Below are 21,382 nucleotides of genomic sequence, written 5' to 3'. Positions count from 1 at the left end.
CTACGCAAGAATACTAGAAACAAATAATCAGTTAACACACCATGTAGATTGTCAAACCAAGCCATTTATATAAATTTTCTGGCAGCATTAGCGTGCTGCTGCATGGATCACAAACAAGCATACATTTTGTCCAATACATTCAATGAAACTGAAAAACAACACTTGAACACCATCAGTTGGGTTCTCTGGAGGCATGAGACCCAGCCTCTTATTTCAATTTTCAAGCTCACACGCACACGCACACAGATAACCAGGCAAACCAAACCAAAGCAAATGATACATCAATCAGTTAGTCTCTCAAGAGAGACATGTGCACACAAATTCACACCCCTGTAGTATCAAGCACACACATCAACACCGATGTAACAAACTTGGTTGATGCAAGTAGGCAGGTAGCAAAGCATCAGAAACCAAGTTATTTATTCACTCTTGACAAAACACACCGAAGAGTTGCCAAACAACACAGACCAACATGGTTGACCATAGCAGCAGCATCAGTACTGCTGTATAGGAAGAAGCACCCAATGACAGAAGAAAGCACTGTCTGTCATCGTCCCGTCGATCCAACAATAGATTAATCTACAGAGAGTGATCCAACATCAGTACACGGAACAAGAAATGAAGTTGAATTACTACAAAAAATTAAGGAGAGGAAGCTGCACATACCAGCAAGTAGGTTTGCTCACCGGAGAACTGTGGTCCTCAGGTGACGCCTCTTGTAGTACCTGGAATGGCTTGGTTGGAAGAGGGAGGGATGGTGGCCAGACTGCATCCCGTCCCACTCCAGCTTGTCCCACCAATCCTTCTCGCAGTCCACGGCCACAGGGTGGTCAGCAATGGCCGGGAGACGCCTCAGGCCCCAGCAGCCTCTGATGTAGATTGTCTCGAGCTTGGGAGCAAACAACTTGGCCTCACATATTTGTTGCAGATTCTGGAGCTCATACAGGTACAGACTCTTGAGGTTTGAGAATTCCAGCTTGCCTTTTTCATGGCTGGCCGCTATTTTCTCTAGGAACTCTGGCTCCATGAGGAAGACCTGCCTGAGATCACCACAACAGTGTATGTGGAGAGTCTCCAGCACCTTGGATAGGGTATTGTTTGATGCCATTGGGAGGACATATCTGAGCCTAGGGCAGAAGTGCAGATGAATAGCCCGCAGTTGTGTAAACGATAAATCATTTGGGTCCAAATTGCTTGGATATCTTGGTCTGCTACAAATAGAACGGGCCATCAAGAGATGAGCCGCCCAAAAGATTTCCAACTGAGAGAAACATGTCCAAAAATAGGTAGTGGCGAACACAGTGTCCAACTTGGGGCATCTCTCCACGCAGCACCGCCTGAGCCCATTCATTATAAATGTCTCAAAAGTGTGTCCAGGGGTAACACTGGTGATAGAAGAACTGTCGTGCACGTGCAACGACAGAACGTTGTTCATCACATAACACATTGCTTTCCTTGCCCCTGTGCTGGACTTGTCGGTGACGTCACTAATTCCCTCGGCAATCTCCATGTGCAAGTCTAGTGGTATAAATTGTGTTGAGCTGCTGCTGCTGCTACTATCGATCTTTGCAGATATCTGTTCGATGCTGATGTCATGGTAGGTTAATGAATTTGGCAGAGACGGCGCAGCAACAGCTAACTGTCCAGTGCTATAAGAATGGCCCATCTTGTCCTTGTGCCAGACTCTTCCATCATCATTGCTAGTAGATGACAAGCAGAGATACCACTTATCACATTGAATGGTTTCACTTGTCCAAAGAAACTTCAAGGACTGAAGGAACCTCATGTCTGCAACAGCAATAGATGCATGGCAATACTCCTTTACTTCGTCCTGCTGGTAGACCATCAAAGAACAATCACGTGACCAAAGTTTTCTGTTGTCCACCTCTCCTCCTCCTGCTCGAGTGTCAATGCACATCAGCCTTAGTTTGTACATTCTAGTTTTGGGCCAAGAAATTGAGCGGAGCTGGTCACATCCCATCAAGAAGAGTCTCTGAAGATTTTTCACTTGGACGACCTCTCTAAGGTCAAGGATTTTGACTGCTGTGTACGAGAGGTCCAGCTCTTCAAGGTTTGGCAATGACCCACGAAGTATGAAGTCTGATAATACTGTGCAACCAGCCAAGCTTATACAGGATATTATAGCTTTGTTTTCATGACCCCTTCCTGCATCTAATGAGAATGATTCTAGTGATGAAGGGAGTCCTTGATATGTCTCCCAAGGGTTTGTGGGCTCAACTACTCGAAGCTTGTGAATGTTCGGTAGTCGTTTCCATGCAAAGTTGCTATGCCAAATCCTTCCGTTGGTTATATGAACCTCTCTAATGTTTGTAGTCACCACTTGCTCTTCTGTTTCTGGGGGAAAAGCCAACGGCCAATCTGTGTGGCATACATCTAGCACCCATAGCCGCTGGAAAATTTCCACCGCTGGTTCATCTGTTTTCTCCTCCTCCTCCCCTTGTTGCAGTTCATCCTTGCATCTATCCAGTCCAAGGAATCTTAAGTTGCGGCAGCAATGGAATGGAGGTGATGAAAAGCTGAAGGTACATCCACATAACTTCAACACCCGGAGTTGATCTGCTTTATGGAACTTGTCACTTGGTAGTGATACTACTTGTGGACTTGACTTGTCGGATGAAAAGAACAGGGTTGTTGTCTCTGGAGGAATCTCTTTGAAATATGATTCAGTAATAGAAATCCATTGGTTCGAGGAAAGATCCAATCTATCCTCAACTATTGACATAAGCTGTGCATTTGATGAGTAGTCTTCTAGTCTTATATGCTGCTGCAGAGCATGAGCAACCTCCCATGTCCGGTTGTCCTGACGTCCTCCTCCTATGATCCCATCACAAACCCAGTAGCAGGAAGCATGGGTTCCCCAGTTGTAGTCAATCATCTTGTTACATTGGTTATTCAATGACAATAGGTACAAGCAACACTCTGTGACTATTTTAGGTGTAACACCAATGCCAAGCTTATGTGTGTACAAAGAGATTTCTCTAGCCTCTTCAGCAAGGTGTGCATTCCAGTTCATGCCATGTTCAGCATAAAGAAAAAGGTGCGAAGCATCTACCTTTATGTAAATTTTGTCATTGAGACGAAGACGTCCTCTAAAAGTCCACAATACCTTAGTACCTAAGAATTTGAGTGCTGGAATGCCAATGTCAGTCAAGTCAACCACATCCTCACTTCCATTGTGAAAGACAACTAAAGATCTGGACTGTACTAAGTATCGAGCTATCACTGTAGTGACATCTTCAACCTCAGCTCTGGAGCCTTGGTCTACCCCACTGAAATCGTCCTCCTTGTCTTTCATGTCAATGGCCGCTACCTGTTGAGTAAGCTTGAGCTCTTCTGTGATCACCCTTTGTAGTGCTCTTCGGCTCTTCCACATCGAGCAGTCAATGTGGATAATCTTGTCGAATTTCTCTCTTAAAGATTGTGGAGGGTGCTCTGCTATAGCTCTAAGCACTGCAGAGGCAGCCAGTCCGTACCATCCCTCGAAGTAGATGACCCGAGGTGCATTGTTGCTTGTGTCCTCTAAGTAAGGAACTATTTGTTGTACTGCCGTCCTGATGTCGTACGCTGTAATCCACTGCATTTTTTGTTGGATGCCAACAATTAACTAGTTAAGGTTTCTCTCATGCCACAAACTCAGTGACTAGCATGAGCAGCAGAGTAGCAGTTCCATTTTTCTTTTTCTTCTTTTTTTTTTTCTTTGGTTGGAACATAACATGTGCTCAAAAGCAAATAAACTAATATATCTTTAGTTATTGCACCGGTGATGAAATATATTTGTGCACTAAGTTTTAAGAATTAATCAAGATGTTTTATTTTCTAGGACGGGTAATCTTATCAGTTCTGAAATTCAAATAGAATAATCCATGTACGTTATGTAGAGTATGGATACGGCTTGTCATCCTTGTCTCACATGGCTGCCCTACCACTCGCCGAGCTCTTGCTCGCCGCATGGGGTCTCCAATAGGGCGTGACGAGGACCATCATCACGGCCTGAGCGTTGCCATTTACGCTGTCCTTTGTGGATGCTACATCGACTGATCCGCTCAGCCAAATCAGCCGGCTGCAGGATATATCGCAGCGTTGGTCCACGATGGTGGGGATCCAGTCCCCTTCCACGCCGATCTAGACGCTGCTATCATTCCCTGACGACAATTATGCGCAACTGCCACTGTGTTTCTGCCTAGGTCATGGTTACTGTTCGTACTTAATTAAGAGCTTAATTGGACTGGGCCCTATTATGGTTAGTTAGTTGGCTAACAACTAGTTGAAGACTTGGCTAAAAAATTAGCCATCTATTAGCTATCCTATTTAAATGCCCTAGAGCTAATTTGAGCTAAAAACTGGGCCTTGTTTAGATCCAATTTTTTTTGGATTTGGGTACTGTAGCACTTTTGTGTGTATTTGGTAATTATTGTCCAACTGTGGACTAACTAGGCTCAAAAGATTGGTTTTGCAAATTCTAGGTAACTGTGCAGTTAGTTATTTTTTTATCTATATTTAATTGCGCTATAAGATATGATGTGATGTGGAATCTTGAAAAGTTTTTGGATTTTAGGTGGAAATAAACAAGCCCCTAGTTAACAACCATAATATCCAAACACGTCCTCAGATATAAGAGAGAGAGAGAGAGAGAGAGAGAGAGAGAGAGAGAGAGAGAGGAAAGAATGGATGAGGAAAGGGAGTGGGGAGTTGAGAAGGGCAGCCAGCCCACGATTGAATCTGAACGACAAGACTGAATATATGATACAATAGAAATAAATGTTATAGTACGTAGAATACATAATTATGAATAGGGTCTGTTTGATCTGACTAATACTTTTAGGGAAATAGAAGGACTAAATATGGGCTAACTTTAGGCTAATAAAAGCTCATGCGGACTAATTGATGGTTAAAACATATCAGTCCTTATTAGTCTATAACTAGCCAACATTTAGCTTATTATTATCACAAGATGGGCCAATTTTTAGCCTTGTCATCCAAACAGAACCTAGGTATGTCTATCATGTCGTCCATGTATTCATATTTGGGAGTAATTGCAAAAGCCACTGACAATAAAATTAGTCATATATTGGTGTATGTTCCCAAAGTACATGGTCTAAATCTTCAATGTGAGAGGAGGGGCATACCTTGAAATTTTCTGGCGGCATGACGAGTCTGTATATAGAGGAAAAGATTAACAAAGTGAAGAAGCTCCACAGGTATTTTTGTAGCCCATATCTACTCCATCGCTTCCAGATGGATCTCCAATCCCTAATCCACAAGAACCAGATAAAGCTAATTATACACGCGTCCGGTGTGAACACACACACACACACACACACATATATATATGAAAATGAGAGAGATGAGAGAGAGAAAAACATGTGCCGAGTAGTAACAACCATATATGAAATTAAGAAGCATAGAAGTTGTTAGTACCTTCGCAACTAGGTATATGTGAGCTGCGATCGGAGAAGACAATGCAAGAAACCGTGGTGCTGTCTGGTGTGTATATATTTTCTTAGGTGTGTGCTGATCAGCAAGAGGTTATGCGAGAGCTGCCAGCAATGAGCTCCCCGTTCGTTTTGGCATTGGCATCAAGAAAAAAGATATACATGCTGCCGGGTGCTCTTTGCTATTTAATTTAAAAATCCATAAAATTCAAAATAGTCAATGACTTAGATTTATTTGATATTTTACCTCTTAAGAAGTAAAGGGTGTGCCTTAGCATTACCCAATATCTAAACATGTCCTCAGATAGAAGAGAGAGAGACGGGAAAGAATGGATGGAGAAATGGAGTATATATAATACAACAGAAATAAATGTTGTAGTACGTAAAATATATAATTATGAATAGATCTGTTTGATAAAGGGACTAACAGTTAGAAGGAAATAGAAGGACTAAATATGGGCCAACTTTAGGCTAATAAAAGCTCATGAGGATTAATTGACGGTTAGAACTTATTAGTCCTTATTAGCCTATAATTAGCCAATTAGCTTATTATTATCATAAGATAGGCTAATTTTTAGCCTTGTCCTCCAAACAGAGCCTAGGTATGTCTCTCATTTGTCGTCCATGTACTCATATTTTGGGAGAAATTGCAGAAGCCACTGACAATAAAGTTAGTCATTATACTAGCTAGTGTATGTTCCCAAAGTACATGATCTATATCTTCAATGGGGGAGAGGGAGGGGGGACATACCGGCATGACGAGTCTGTATATAGAGGAGAAGATTAACAAAGTGAAGAAGGTCCAGAGGTATTTTTGTAGCCCATATCTACTCCATCGCTTCCAGATGGATCTCCATTCCCTAATCCACAAGAACAAAATAAAGCTAATTATACACGAGTCCGGTGTGAACACATGCATGCAGGCACTAGCTACATATGCTGCATATATATAGAATGAGTGAGAGAGAGACATGTGCCGAGTAGTAAAAACCATATGGAATCAAGAAGCATACATAGAAGTTGTTAGTACCTTAGCAACCAGCTACAGTGTATGCAAGAATCGATGGTGCTGTCTCCTGTGTATATTTTTCTTAGGTGTGTGCTGATCAGCAAGAGGCCTAGCGAACAGAGGAGATAGAGGTAGATAGCTGTCTGTGATGAGCTCCCCGTTCGGTTGCTTCTCCAGATAATATCCCTTTGCTTCTCCAGAAAAAAAAGAATAAAGATGCTCTTTGCTTGGGGCTGGAGCCAAAGAATAAAGATGGAACCAACTGTCGTCCAGCAAAGAGCAAACTCAAGTAGCTTGCACAGATATGATATCCCATTAATTTGTGCCATAGCTCAAATGGGGCTTAATTAAAGATTTGATCATAGTTTAAGAATGCCCATAATTGGTTTGCTGAGTTACCGGCTCATTCATGTCTGTAGTTTTTAAATATTATTATACAGTTCACATCACCTTTGTCTGAGAGTCAAAATTTTCTAACATTGACCATACTTTTATTTTAGTTGAAATATTTATTAGATCTACAAACTCAAATAAATACACAATATAAACATACTCATGGAGAATTTAAGGAAACTAGCTTATTATTATAGATGATATTCGTACATTATTTTATAAATTTAATCAAATTAAAAGTTTCACCGAAGATAAGAAAAAATAACCTATAATTTAGAATGTTAGAGGGTACCGTGCAAGACTAATAAAGGAACAAGTACCACTCACTATGCTTAGCAAATTGAAATCAGCATGGCAGAGATGCACATAATGGTCTGTCACGTTCCATTGCCTTAATTTTTCTTTACCAAGCTTGACCATCAGTATGCTTGATAAAGAGGGTACCGTCGTCCTAGATTTTAGCTGGTGCATTCTACACAAATAAAGTGGGTACCAAAGCAACCATGACAAGGCCTTTACATCCAGTCCCAACTCTGCACCTGCTAGGTTTCACAACAAAGCAGAGCATAGCATCCAGCTGAAGCTTCCCCGTTTGTGCACTAGGCTCTGACCCTAATTTACAAACTCAAAATAATTAAATATATGAAAACACCGGCCAAAGATAAATTCGTAGAGACAACATTATCACCGGACGGAGACAGCTAAAGTAAATCCGGACTCTCGCCGCCGGGGCGGCCCTGCGCCCCTAGCGCCGCCGTCCAATGCCACCTCTGCTTCTCGACGACGCCGCCCTTCAACGGCGTCGCCTCTCTCCGGCTCCTTGTGGACACCGTCCTGCCTCATCGTTCCTCCTCGTCCACATCGACTTCGAAGTTCCAATCGTCAGATCTCGCCTTTGCCGCTGAAGTGGTGCCCCGTTGATCCCACAAGAACACACCAAAAGGTGTTAATCAACGTCGCTGGCTCCACATCGCCTTCTTCTTTGACGCTGAAGATCGAGTTTGGCCTCCATTGCGTTGATCCCACAAGAACACACCAAAAGGTGTTTATCATCGCTGCTGGCCATACTTCACCGTCGCCAACGCACCGTTGATCCCACAAGAACACACCGTGTTTATCAACGCCACTGGCTCCCTTCGACGCTGCTGATCAAGTCTTCGCTGTTCGAGTTCGTCTTCACTGATGTGGATCTCCATCCTTCGTATGGCTCCGGGTCAGTCCTCTTTCCCCAACCCTGTTATTAATCTTTCCATGGATCTCAATGGCCTCAATTTTAGGCCTGGACGTGTTGTAGAAGCTGAGATTCGACGTAAATTTGGCACTAGTGTTTCTCCTATCTCTCCCCAACCCCATCCCTTCTTGCTAGTGGTCTCTTTTGGACGATGCAAATATCGTCTCACTTCTCTCTCGGTCAGCTTAATTCTCCAGGCAGTCATTGGTGGTCTGGCTCATGATTTCCAAGTTGTTCGTCTCTGAGATCGTGTTTTCCAGTTCACGGTTTCATCACCCCTTGTTGGCTTCCACATTTTCAAATTAAAAGCTTTTGAGTGTGAACAATTTAAATTGTTCTTCCACCTCTGGAATGGAGGTGGACCAAATTACCTGATTGAACATCGCAACTGGTTAACTGAGGAATCAGATTCTTGGACCAATGTTGCTCGCTCTAAGATTTCAAAATCTCAAACAATTCCTCTCACTGGAGCAAACGCGATCCCGGTCAGGAATTCAATTTTCAAAATTTTCAACGGTTCTCATTCTTCACGCCGTGATTCGCGGCCTTTCTCTCATTCAAATTCTAATCTGTTGGATCCGAAGTCCACGGTCTTCCCTCCTCCTCAAGCCCAGCCCAAAACAAAAGGAATCAGGATCTTCGAAAAGCAACCGCATTCTGGGCCGGGAATTCTAGGGCATAAGCCAGCCCCTCTGCGTGAACCGTTCCGGCCCAAGGCGTCCAATTATGGCAACACCTACCCATCCGCTAAATATCCGCCTAGATCCTCGCGCCTTTTGCCTCCCGGCCAAACAGTAAACGTGACCTTTCCATTTCTGGTGCACCCAAGTCACTGATGACTGGGCCCGACCCCCCGGTATTTGCCTCATTTGGAGCAATGTTTAAGCATTTTACCGGAATTACCCCTCCGCCCCCCCCAAATCATCCCCTGGACCCTTCCGTGGCGTATCCGAGCCCCTGACTTTGTGGACGACGACGAGGAGGTGGAGCAGCAGGCGGTCGCTCCGTCGGCTCCGCCCATTGCGCCGCCTCAAGCTCCATCCTCGCCATTGCCATCCTCCACGGCACCGCCTCAATCTCCTCCACGCGACTCCAACTTCTCCAATCTAGGTGAGTATGCTGCGGCTTGTCTTCAAAAACCCCAACCCCCTCTTCCAGTTAAGCACGTTCTTTGGCAGCAGAGCCTTACCCTTCCCTCTACTCCCTCATCGCAGTCGGAGATGGCTTTTCAGTTGATCGACCCAGCCCCATTCATGCTGCTAGGTGCGCAGCGAATGGTGGTTCATGGGCGCCCTGTTATGCGGCGAGTCATCATTGGTCCGGTGGAAGAAAGGAACAACAATCTTGCAATCGCCAACTTTCTGCCAGTGCCACAAGGACCTCTAAACTTCATGATGATTAGGGATCAGTTTGAAGCTTTCCTCAAACAACGCAATATTGGTTTCTTGTCCATCCAGCCCTGCCCCTTTGGCCAAGCCTATGTCAGGTTAGCCTCGGTGTTTGAAAGGGACATGCTAGTCCATGGTGGGCCGCAACTGATGAACAATGGGGAATCAATTTTCTTCACTCCTCACAACAGAGCCTGGAACAACCGTACAGCCATCATGACACATGAGGTATGGATCATGCTCCTTGGTCTGAACCTTGATCTCTGGACAGAGCCCCTGATTGAAAAGGCAGTTTCTTCTTTTGGCCGATTGATGATCTGGGAACAAGATATGTTCCACATGGCCAGGGCTGTAGTCAGAGTTAGAGTTTCTAGTCTTGAGGACATACCCTGGTTCTTTGTCTTCTCGGAAGGTACACAGTTTGAGTCCAATGGATGGTGTGTCCAATGTGAGATTCTCCAGGCTGCCATGCTTGGTATTGGACCACAGGATGAAGATCAGCCTGGGAATGATGATGACTTCAATCCCAACAACTTTCAGTTCCATGGTTTTGGGCAACCGGTCAATGTTGTCCCCCCTATTGTGCCTGTAATTCATCAGTTCAATCCTAATTAGAATTTGGTGAATGATCTGGCTGCACAAGTAGGACCACAGGAGGAAGAAGCAGCTCATGGGCCTCCTGAAAATATTCCTCAGCTCATCCCTCTGGAGAACTTTGATATCCCTCATGTCAATAATCATCAAGATGAACAAGGTGAAGTTATTCTCCAAGATCAGGAAGAAATGATCTTGGAACCCCCCAGTGCCTGATCAGTTAGTGCAGGTCTTAGAGATGGATGACCTGACTGACTCTTCAGATGATATGCCTGCTCTAATTGATGATAGTGATGATGAGGTGGATATGCCTCAAAATCAGAATCTGCAAAATTTGGACCAAAACCTACAGCCCATCATTATTGATGAAGTGCCAATTGAGGAGCTCATCCCTTTTGAAAATCTGGCACCAAATCCCAATCAAAATCCTTTGCTTGGGCCTGCAGGCATTCAGCTTGGGCTAGTTCACACCTTCATGAATCAGCCCGACCCAAAGCAACATCTCCAGTTCCGTATCTATGATCAGTTCAGCTCCTGTACACCACACAAGACTAGCTTTCTGCGAGCAGGTTTCTTCCAAGAGCAAGACCAGCAGGCCAGTTTTCTGCCAGCAGGTTTCTTCAATGAGCAAGACCAGCAGCGGATCGACACCTCCAACTTTGGCATAGCTCCAGAGATTCAGCCTGCTCTTTCAGACTTTTTCCAGCCCACAGATGATCAGATGGGCTTTATAGAATCTCCAAGGCCAGGCCCAAGCCCAGATGCAATCAGACTTTGGGCCAAATTCTTCAATAATATTGACCAGTCCCAGCCCAATGTCATGGTACCAACTGAGTGGATGAATTTTTTTCACTTTGCTGCTCCTTAAGCAGACTTCTTTTGACTGGGCTAGAGAATTTCTACAATCACCAGCTTGGAAATTTATCTCTGAAGCTACTCAACAGTCAGGTTACTCCTTCTCACTTCCTAAAACTAGGCCCTCTTTTTCTTTAACTGAACTGACCTGTGATGAACACTCTGAATTTACAAACAACCTTGAACTTTCTCCCCCTACTCTGCCAGACTTCACAGGTCAGCTAGAACCTACTCTAGATTTGGCACAAGCCACTGATCCTCACATGTGTTCTGGGAGCCCTGATGTTGATTTGGAATCTGGCAACAAGACCCCACCACATCCAGTCAGTACTTCTTCTTCTGCTCCTCCACAAGCAAAAAAAGGTAAACACATCCACATCTCTGATGAAGGTTTAAGAAGAAGTAGTCGTATTCATGAGTTAAATAAAGGATTCAAATCTCCTACTAGACAGAGTCGATGTTTTTGTTGTACTTCTAAACCACCAACTCTTACTTCTTCTGTAGTGCGAGAGCTTGGAGTCACCTTCTGCAACATGAAGCCTGATGAACTGAGTCAGGACAAGTTGCAGGCCAAACCTCCCTCCAAAAAACGTTCAGTGGGCCGGCCTAGAAAGAACAGTGCTGATGATGCCCAACCTTCTTCCTCGTCGGACAAAGCAGCTGGAGCCAAGTCCAGGAAGGCCAAGACCAAGAAATAATCTGCCTCCTCTTTCACTCCTTTAGTTATCTAAAGTAGTCTCTTTTGCCAAATCATTTCCAGTTTAAATGAGATAAAACAGTGGAATGTTTTATGTTGGAATGTTAGGGGTATAAACTCGGAGAAGAAATGGAATGCTATCCGTGACAGAATTTCTGAAACTTCCTGTGATGTAATCTGTCTTCAAGAAACAAAGCGTGACTCTTTTGACTTAACTTTTCTTCACCAGTTCTGCCCGCAATCTTTTGATGCTTTTGATTTTCTCCCATCTGTTGGACCTTTTGGTGGCTCTATTATCATCTGGAAAAGTTCAGTCTTTCAGGGGCATTGCATTTTCCAAAATGAATATGCTACCTCGGTTATGTTTACTTCAGCCCACAATAATTCTAGCTAGTTATTAACAAATGTCTATGCTCCTTGCACACCTCCAGGCAAAGATGCCTTCCTCCACAGGTTCAAACATATTTCAATGCCTGACTCCATTGATTGGCTAATAGTTGGAGATTTTAATCTTTATCGAAACCCAGAAGATAGAAACCGAGAGGGAGCCAACTACTCTGACATGCTTAAGTTCAATGATGCAATCAGTTCTTTAGGTTTAATAGAATTACCTCTAAAAGGCCAGCGTTTCACTTGGACTAACAAACAACACCCCCTCTCTTAGAAAGATTAGACTGGTTCTTTACTTCTGCCATTTGGACTACTTCTTATCCCAATACTTCAGTTTCTACTCTAACTATGGAAACCTCAGATCACACCCCTTGTCTAGTCAATATCTCAACAAAAATTCCAAAGGGTTCTATCTTCCGATTTGAAAACTTTTGGCTTCACCATGAAGATTTCCTAAGTCAGGTCCAACAAGGATGGTTTTCTCCTTTCTTTCACCAGGACTCAGCTAAAAATATTACAGCCAGATTCAAACACTTGAGAGGTGTTTTAAAAATCTAGAAGCAATTTCTTTCTAATCTTAACACTATCATCCAGAATGTTAAGCTCACTCTCTCTTTCTTAAATTTCTTAGAAGAATTCAGAGATCTAAGCTTAATAGAGTGGAACTTTCGAAAACTGCTAGAGATAAAACTAATCTCTCTGCTTCAACAACAAAGAACTTATTGGAAGCAAAGAGGTTCCATCAAATGGATCACCTTAGGAGATGCTAATACCAAGTTCTTTCATTCTCATGCCACCACTAAGTTCAGAAAGAACTATATCACTCAGCTAATCAATGATGATGGGATAGTTCTAACTAAGCATCAAGCCAAAGCTGATCTAATTTGGCTATCCTTCAAAGAAAGACTGGGGACCTCTAATTTTACCTCTGTAGGCTTTGACCTATCTGGTCTCCTATCCCCACATGCTAATCTAGACTTCCTTATCCAGCCTTTCACCAAGTTAGAAATTGACTCTATAGTTAAAAGTCTGCCCTCTGATAAATCTCCTGGACCTGATGGCTTTAACACTGATTTTGTTAAAAAGTGTTGGCCTATTATTTGCACTGATTTCTATAATCTCTGTGATGATTTCCATTCAAACCCTGCTACTGTCTGTCTTCAGAGCATCAATGGTTCTTACATCACTCTGATCCCTAAAAAAGATGATGCTTCTAAGGTTGGAGACTTTAGACCTATCTCCCTGCTCAACTGCTCTATAAAGATTCTAACAAAGCTCTTGGCTAATAGACTTCAATCTGTGCTACCCTCCCTACTACATAAGAATCAATATGGTTTTATCAAAAAGAGAACCATTCAAGATTGCATTGCCTGGGCACTAGAATACCTTCATTCTTGCCATCAATCTAAAAAGGAGCTTCTCATCCTCAAATTAGACTTTGAAAAAGCCTTTGATAAGGTTGAGCATGAATACATGATCCAAATTATGCAGCACAAGGGTTTCCCACCAAAATGGATTGAATGGATGAAATCTATCTTTAACTCTAGCACTTCTTCAGTCATTCTAAATGGTCTGCCAGGGAAAGTTTTTCATTGCAGAAGAGGAGTAAGACAAGGTGACCTCCTTTCACCCCTTCTTTTTGTCCTAGCAGCTGACTTCCTCCAAACAATTCTAAATCATGCTACCTCCACCGGTTCCCTGTCCCTACCTCTCAACATCCAGGATCAAGACTTTCCTATCCTACAATATGCTGATGATACTCTGATTTTCATGAAGGCTTGTCCCACTGAACTGGGCCACCTCAAGGACATCCTTTCCTCTTTTGCAGAGTCCTCTGGTTTAAAGGTCAATTTCAATAAATCTTTATTAATCCCCCTCAATGTTTCCTTGGATCATGCTCAATCTCTTGCTAGTGTTCTGGGCTGTAACTTAGGAGTTTTACCTTTCACATACTTAGGTCTCCCTCTTACTTTGACAAAGCCCTCAGTAGCTGACTTCTGGCCTTTAGTCACCAAATGTGAAAGGAGACTTGTTGCTTTCTCATCCTTCCTCAATGAAGCAGGTCGACTTCAGCTTACTAATGCTATCCTCACAGCCCTTCCAATGTTTGCCATGTGCAGCTATCTTATTCCTAAAACTATCATTGATCAAATTGACAAATTTAGAAGGCACTGTCTTTGGAGGGGATCCGATGTTCACAGTAAAAAACCCCCAAAAGCTGCCTGGCCTATGTGTTGTCTACCTAAAGTAGAAGGAGGCCTAGGAATCCTTGATATAAGCACACAGAATGAAAGTCTTTTGCTCAAACATCTTCACAAGTTTTTTAACAAAGATCCCACTCCTTGAGTAAGTCTTGTTTGGAACAAATACTACTCTCACACAAAGTTGCCCACCACTGAAAACAATTTCAGAGGTTCTTTCTGGTGGCGTGATATTCTTAAGCTTCTTGACAAATATAAGAGCATTGCCTCTGTAACGGTTGAAGATGGCAACAGCTGTCTTTTCTGGTTAGATACTTGGAATGACACCCCCCTCTGCCATCAATTCCCTGAACTTTACTCCTTTGCCAAAAATACTAAAGTCTCCATCGCTTTAGCAGCTTCTACTCAAGATTTCCATTCTCTTTTTCATCTCCCACCCCCCCTGAAGCTTTTCAATTTTTAATTTTATCTGACTTCTTACAGACTCTTCAACTGTCTAATGAACATGATAGTTGGTGGTATTTTTGGGGCAACAACATCTTTTCTTCTCATAGAGTCTACTTACATCTCACTGGGAATCATAACCCTCATCGAGCTTATCCTGGTTGCTACTTAAAAATCGACTAAATACTAGAAGTCTTCTTCGAAGAAAATCTATGCACCTCCCCTCCTTTCATTGTGTTCTCTGTCATTTATTGGTGGATGAAGATCTTTTCCACCTTTTTTTCCTCTGTCCGTTCTCTGTTGCTTGTTGGTGGAGTCTTCAAACACTAGTGCTAAATTCGTTAGATATTTTCTTTGTTATAGAAAATATAAAATCTCAGCTGCCACAACGGTTCTCTATGGAAATTTTAATAACAATGTGTTGGGCAATTTGGACCTCGCGCAATGACAAGATTTTTCGTGGCATGGACAATTCTATTCAAAGGTGCAAGATGACTTTCAAGAAGGAATTTGCTCAGGTTATCCTTAGAGCAAGGAAAGAAGTTCAACCTCTCATGTCTTTATGGCTAGACGCCTTTGTGTAATTTTTCTCATTTTCTTTTTTTCCTTTTGGGTCTCTTGATTCTCCCTTCGTGGAGCTTGTAACTTAACGTTATTTTATTTTAATAAATTCTAGTAGGGGCGCGCCCCTCCTGTTCCCTTAAAAAAAAAGAAGATAAATTCGTCCGCTTCCATTTAACCAACAATCTCGGTACTACTGCTCAACAAAATAGGACTGCCAGCTAATTCAAAGCACCGGGATCCTTGCCATGCAACCGGCCCTGTACTGGAAGGGGCGAGCACTGCTATTCAGCTTTGTCCGATCCTCTCCGTGAAGAAGCTCCCTGTCGACGCCACAACCATTGTGAGTATTATATTGCCAACCGGCCTAATCTTACCTCTCATCTGAGACCAATTATTGTTGCAAAAGAAAATGCCACGTCAGTGGAAGGTATCTGACTGAATCTATCAGGCATCCTGTATCCTAGGAAAGCACATGCTATTAAGTTCAATGATGTCTAGAATTGGGATTGTAAGCCTAGGTACATGAAGTGCCGCAAGAAGTGATGTCAACAAATGCAAGAAAGTCACAATACCTATTCCTTTTCCATGTAAGGGAGTAAAAGATGCCAGAATAGCTGACAGGTGACAAAAAGAAACAAAATTGTCTGAATCAGCTACTTCCATGGACAAGAATCAAGTCCAGATTGCTGTCCTGAAGCTGAGCTTTTGGTGCAATAACTGGACAAAGTATTTTTTTTTGTTTCAAAAACTCCCTCTCTGTACTCTTGTTTGTTTTGTTTCTGATTTCAATTCTCAAGTTGGAGCTCCGGTCCCTCATGTTTCCGAGGCAGGCTTGCAAAAGTGATTTGGAAACAAAATATCAAGAAACTTCTCTCAGTTTCCTGGAAACCCAATTATCTTGAATCCTGCCATCGCTGTGTTTTTTCTGCGTCACTCGTCTAGATGTCACATATATATATATGCTTTTTTCACATAGTGGTGATTTATTTACCTCTCTATTGACGTCAGATGTGGTCCAAATCACACACCAAAAAGGGCATTGGACGCCCGGGCCGCTACAGACCAAAGAACGCAGTGAGGATCTCACTTTTTCACGGTGAAGAATGGTGAGGAACGCAATGGTGAAGTTCATTCCACATTTTGACAACTTCACAAAATGGACAATTTTGGTTGTCAACACTCTCCTATCCTTGCCATATCAAAATGTTGTTCATGGCATTTTTCCTGTCGGTGCTCAGTGGTTTCAGTTCTGAATGTTTCCATGATGGTGAACATAATGGATGTCAAGAGCCCTGTCGCCGTCAAGCATGAGGAGGCGTGATGGAGGGAATCAGAAGGAGAAGAAGCTAGGAGAAAGCCAGTTACAATCTTGGGCCAGTGAAGGAAGCAAGGCCCGTGAGAGCTAAGAAGTCCAACTCCAAATTAAGAACACACGCAGAGAGAGAGAGAGAGCAGAGCAGAGGAGAGAACACGAGGGAAAAAATGAGAGAAGTGGTCGGCAGCGTCTGGACGGCAGTGGAAGGGAGCAGACGCTCACTTGGTCTTGTAACCTACCCTTATACGTGTTAAGTTCTTCTTCTTCGTAAGCCAAATTACAGACATCGTGATCGTGACTCGTGAGTGATATCCATTCCCGTATCTAGTAGAGTGTGCTTAGTCTCTGTTCGCTAGTCTGAAAAGCCATGGATAAAAATACTATTCGCTGATTTACTATGAGAGAAAAATACTGCTGGTTGACAGAAAATGTACGTCTTATAAGACAAGCGAACGGAGGAGCAATTCAATTACACAAACAAAAGATTCAAGGGCTACGACAAGTCAGTTCCTGAAGGGGCGACTCAGTGCTTGACGCCACCGAGTCCGCTGCCCTCCCCTTCTCTCCCCTCGCTGTCAGCTGAGCGAGCTCACTGGAGGCCCATGAGGACAGTGGCGGCGGGGCCCTTGTGGCTGGTCCCTTGTTAGCTGAGCACTCATGCATCTCCCGTCGAGGAAGTTCGTTGATGTCCAGGTGAAATTAGCAGCATCAGCGGCGTGGTGGCCATGGTGGCTGGGGACGAACGTAGATTTTTTACAACCGGTATGTACGCACCTTGATCAGGACGGTGGGGGCTAAAGAACTGCTTGAAGATTGGTGGAAGTGGGTTCCAACAAATTGGTGGGTGGTGTGGATGAGGTTTGCTGTTAACCCTAACAACATGGCGCTTACGTGGATCAGAGAGAAACCCATCGGCTGTGTAAGGGAATTGGTTGGCTTATGGGGCATTGAATGCACCATGCACAGAATACACATGGCGCTTAGGTGAAGGTGATCTATAACCATGATACATGCTTGCTGTAGAAGGAGCTTCGTCCATGGCGGCGACTGCCGGGCCGCCGTTGCAACCTCTAGCAGGAAAGATGATCAATCTGCATCACTGCCTGGGGTGGGGATGGACGTGCGCAGCAACAGGAGTCAGAGCGGCAGGGAACAACTCAATAAGAGCAAGCACAGGCGGGCATGCGGGCTGGTGGAGTGGCAGGCTGGGGTGACAATATGGATGCAGATGTTCGCGAAGCAATGGTTCAGAGCGTGCTATCTTCTCTCTACTATAATAGAACACTTCAAATTATACTAGGTCCACCTAGTAAAACCTCCCCCGCTGTGTACACCTAGAAAAATGTACACAGGAAGTCGTTCTCATTAAAATCAAGGGCTACGAAACATCTCTCCTATAGGCTCCAACCCAAACGTGCGGCCAAGATTGACCGCAGGCTTCAACTCCACGCTTCAACATGCCTTCACCTACGATCAATCAATAGGAAAAAAAACACCGTAAAAAAGAAGGAAAGAAAAAACCGCCATCGTCCGAGGGTCCGACTTCGCCGCTGCCGCGCGCGCATTCTCCTCCTGCTGCGCCTTCTGCCGGAACAGGAGAACCGAGAGGGAACAACGAGGAGGGCGTCCAGCGGTGATCAGGGTCAAGGCAGCGATCAGGACCAAGACATGGTCCCCATCTCGGGATCTGACAATCCGCGGACGCTCGCTCGCCGTCGAAGCCCGCCGGCCGGTCGCCTTCGAAGCCAACTGCACGCTGGCCAGAATCACGGAACTTCGATGGCACCGGCTACGGCCTCAGGCCGAATCGGTGGAAAGGCGTGTGCCAGACTGGCCAGGAATTCAACGCGACCAACTGCAACCGAAAGATCATTGGAGCGCGACTGGTACGCCGGGGACGCCAGCGAGGTGGACCTCAACGGAGAGAACAAGTCAGCGTGTCCCACGCCCTTGACGGCCGCCGGCTCGCCGGTGTGCACTGCGGGACGCGAGAGGTGTCGTACGTATCGTAGGCTTGCAGCTGAACTGAACGGCTTTCAGTTGATCGGTATGATGTGCGTGAGTAAATAAATAGAACAATCTCTTGGTTACCGTAATGCTAAAATTATATATGAAGAGTATTCAGTTAGAAATATCCTGAAGGATATGCTATCATATATATACTATCAGGTATGCTATCAAAGTATTTACTTAGAAATATCTTCAACGAGATGCTCTATTTGTTTCAAAGCTAAATAATTTTCTACACGTTCCTTGTTAGAGATTAATGAGTAGCTAACCAATTTTTCAGGATATTCTTAGTAGATTTGCCGTCAAAAAGGAATTTGACCAGGTGCATTTATTTGGATATGATTATATGATTTTTGAATGCTTTCTATACCCAAATTATTTGGATAGAAAACTCCGTGTCCAACTGAGCTGATATATCTGTGCGCAAGAGATCCACGTCAAGCACAAAGCAATATGTCTACGCCGAGAGATATACATTTGGATATATGATTTTTGATTGCTTTCTATACCCAAAGTGTTTCCAGATTGTATACATGCCCAAATATAATTGTGTAAAAGTTAAAACTATGGAACAAAATTGTTGGTTGTTTTTATGTACTTCCCTGAGATAAAATCGTAGCGTTAGCACATGCATTATACTAGTAAGAAAATAGAGACATCAACCGATGGTAAGACAAAGGCCCTGGACGAGTTGCTGATAGCGGTCGGAGTAAGTTTCTGGGACTGTGCATGGGTGCTGCATGCTATACATTTATGTAATGATGCGGACCATCAATGATTGTGTGGTATATGAAAATAATATGTAGATTCTGTTGATAACATGACCCAAATTCATAGATCAAAATCAAGTGCTAAGCTTTAGTAAAGAAATCAACCAAAAAAAGTTGAGTCATTGTCTTGACTCCACAAATCAAACACACCCTAATTTTCTCAAGCTGTTGGGTACTTCTGCACCACACACATGGTTTCTTCCTTGAACTGAACTGATATGCATGTTCCCCTTCACCTCAATGGATAGTCTCGATGTCGATGGGAAAAGGCTCTGAGATGGGCACGACGACATCGCAGCCGGCGGCGAGCTTTCACCTGAAGCGCGTCACAATGTGGTACACGGCCACAAGCGTCTTCGACCTAACAAACTCATTCCCATGGCAGAAGCGCGCACTGCCGCCGAATGACACGAAGCTGAAGGGAGGTATCGCCGACTGGTCCTCAAACCGCGCCGGCCGCGCGCCGGGTCACACCGGCCGGGGTTCGGGAAGATGACCCGGTTCCTGTGCGTCATCATGGAGGCTCCACCTTTTGGGGATGAGGCGTCTGTGTCATGTCTCTTCCCAACCCGAAGAGGATGGCGCACACGACGTTGAACGCCAGCGAATTCACGACGGCATCACCGCCACGATGCTCTAGTCACGTGCAGTGCGCGTTGCGGTGGTGCCGGACCTCGGCATCCATGCTGATGAGGTGCCTCCTGACACCGTCCGGCCTGAGGAACTATGCCATATATCACAGCCCTGACGAGCTTGGTGTGCTCGTCTGATGGCATGGGGTACGAACTGCTGGCAAGGGGAATTCATCTTGAGGAAAAGGAGTAAGTGGCGCTGGGAAGTAGAGCTTACCATCCATCCAAACCTTCTAGAAATTAGACGGTATGATGCATCGAGAGGGAAGATGAACCAAGGTAGCCATGGAGTGTGAGCCAGCCGTTTCAGTCTACGTCAGCATCCTACGTGTTTAATCCCAGCCTAATTTTTTTACATTTTGGTCCTTTTTCTGAAACAAATGTACATTTAGCCTCTTACGGACATAAACTCAATTTTGGACCATGGGGGTCGATGGTAGAACTCATGGCTCCAAGGTAACACATCTTGGTGCCATAAATCTTAGCTCCAAGGTGTCTGGCCATGCACAAGAGGACATCCTAGGTGGTACGGACGTCCTACTTTTTTACAATATGACCCTTTTTTGGAAGAAAATTCACATTTGAACCCCTAGATGACAAAAATCAAGTTTTGGACCCAGGGGAACGACGCCGTGAACCACGGCGTCGAGGTAAGACAGCTCGACACCATAGATCACGGCGTCGAGGTCCCTGCCACAGCCCAGCGTGGCGACTACGTGGCATCTGACGAGGTGCAGGGGTCGACGCCGTAGATCATGGCGTCGAGGTTGACGCTGTAGATCAGGGCGTCGAGCCTAGATTTACAAACCACCGGTCACCCTTCCCTAACCGTGATCTCTTTCACTTTTTCTTCTTCCCTCCCGGTTGTTTCCTCTCCCAAACCCGACATACAAACTTGAATCCACTATTTCGACCATCAAAAGTTCAATTTGAACCATAGATCTTGAACAGACAAGTATACTCTCTCACCTCTTACTTTTTGATGATTGATTTGACCTATATTAGATGTATTTTGTAGACTTAGATACACCATTACTAGGTTTTTGAAGGGATTAATAATACTTGTATTATGCAATTGTAGGAAGCCACGGCGTGGAAAAGGTAGCAAACCAAGGTAACCTTTCCACATGTTTCGCTAATTTTCATTCATTGTTGTTCATCAATTGTTAAACCCAAGTTTTTGGTTAAACATTGATTGTGGCATTATTAAAATTAAAATGTTTGAACTGTAGGTACGGCTGGACGACCGAAAGTCTGTACGTCCTGAGCCTCTGCCTAGCGGTGTTCCAGTACCTATGTGCTTTTGTGGTGATCCTCCTTGCAAGGTAGATATTTCTAAAGATGAGGAAACCTATCGCCAGAGGTATTAGATGTGTTCCAATTTTGCATGGGAGCCTACACCGCAACAACGTTGCAATAACTTTATTGTGAGAACA

The 21,382-nt window shown here is 44.2% G+C and overlaps 1 protein-coding gene and 1 long non-coding RNA gene across 3 annotated transcripts; one reads left to right on the top strand and one right to left on the bottom strand.

Annotated features, from left to right (window-relative positions):
* LOC8076581 lies at positions 45-6,672 on the bottom strand. The gene is made up of 5 exons (XM_002443818.2): positions 6,484-6,672; positions 6,205-6,313; positions 5,148-5,271; positions 667-3,595; positions 45-579 (listed from the first exon to the last, which is right to left on the bottom strand). The coding sequence occupies exons 3-4, from the start codon at positions 5,166-5,168 to the stop codon at positions 683-685; spliced, it is 2,934 nt and encodes a 977-aa protein (XP_002443863.2). The 5' UTR covers positions 5,169-5,271; positions 6,205-6,313; positions 6,484-6,672; the 3' UTR covers positions 45-579; positions 667-682.
* LOC110436778 lies at positions 7,423-16,957 on the top strand. Of its 2 annotated transcripts, XR_002454617.1 has the most exons (3): positions 7,423-8,068; positions 16,228-16,325; positions 16,458-16,957. It is a non-coding gene; the product is annotated as an uncharacterized LOC110436778 (long non-coding RNA). The 2 variants fall into 2 exon arrangements; XR_002454616.1 differs by lacking the exons at positions 16,228-16,325; positions 16,458-16,957 and adding an exon at positions 11,428-11,861.

Source organism: Sorghum bicolor, chromosome 7 (assembly GCF_000003195.3).
Source record: "Sorghum bicolor cultivar BTx623 chromosome 7, Sorghum_bicolor_NCBIv3, whole genome shotgun sequence".
Classification (NCBI taxonomy): Eukaryota; Viridiplantae; Streptophyta; class Magnoliopsida; order Poales; family Poaceae; genus Sorghum; species Sorghum bicolor.
This window is presented reverse-complemented; position numbering and strand designations above follow the sequence as displayed.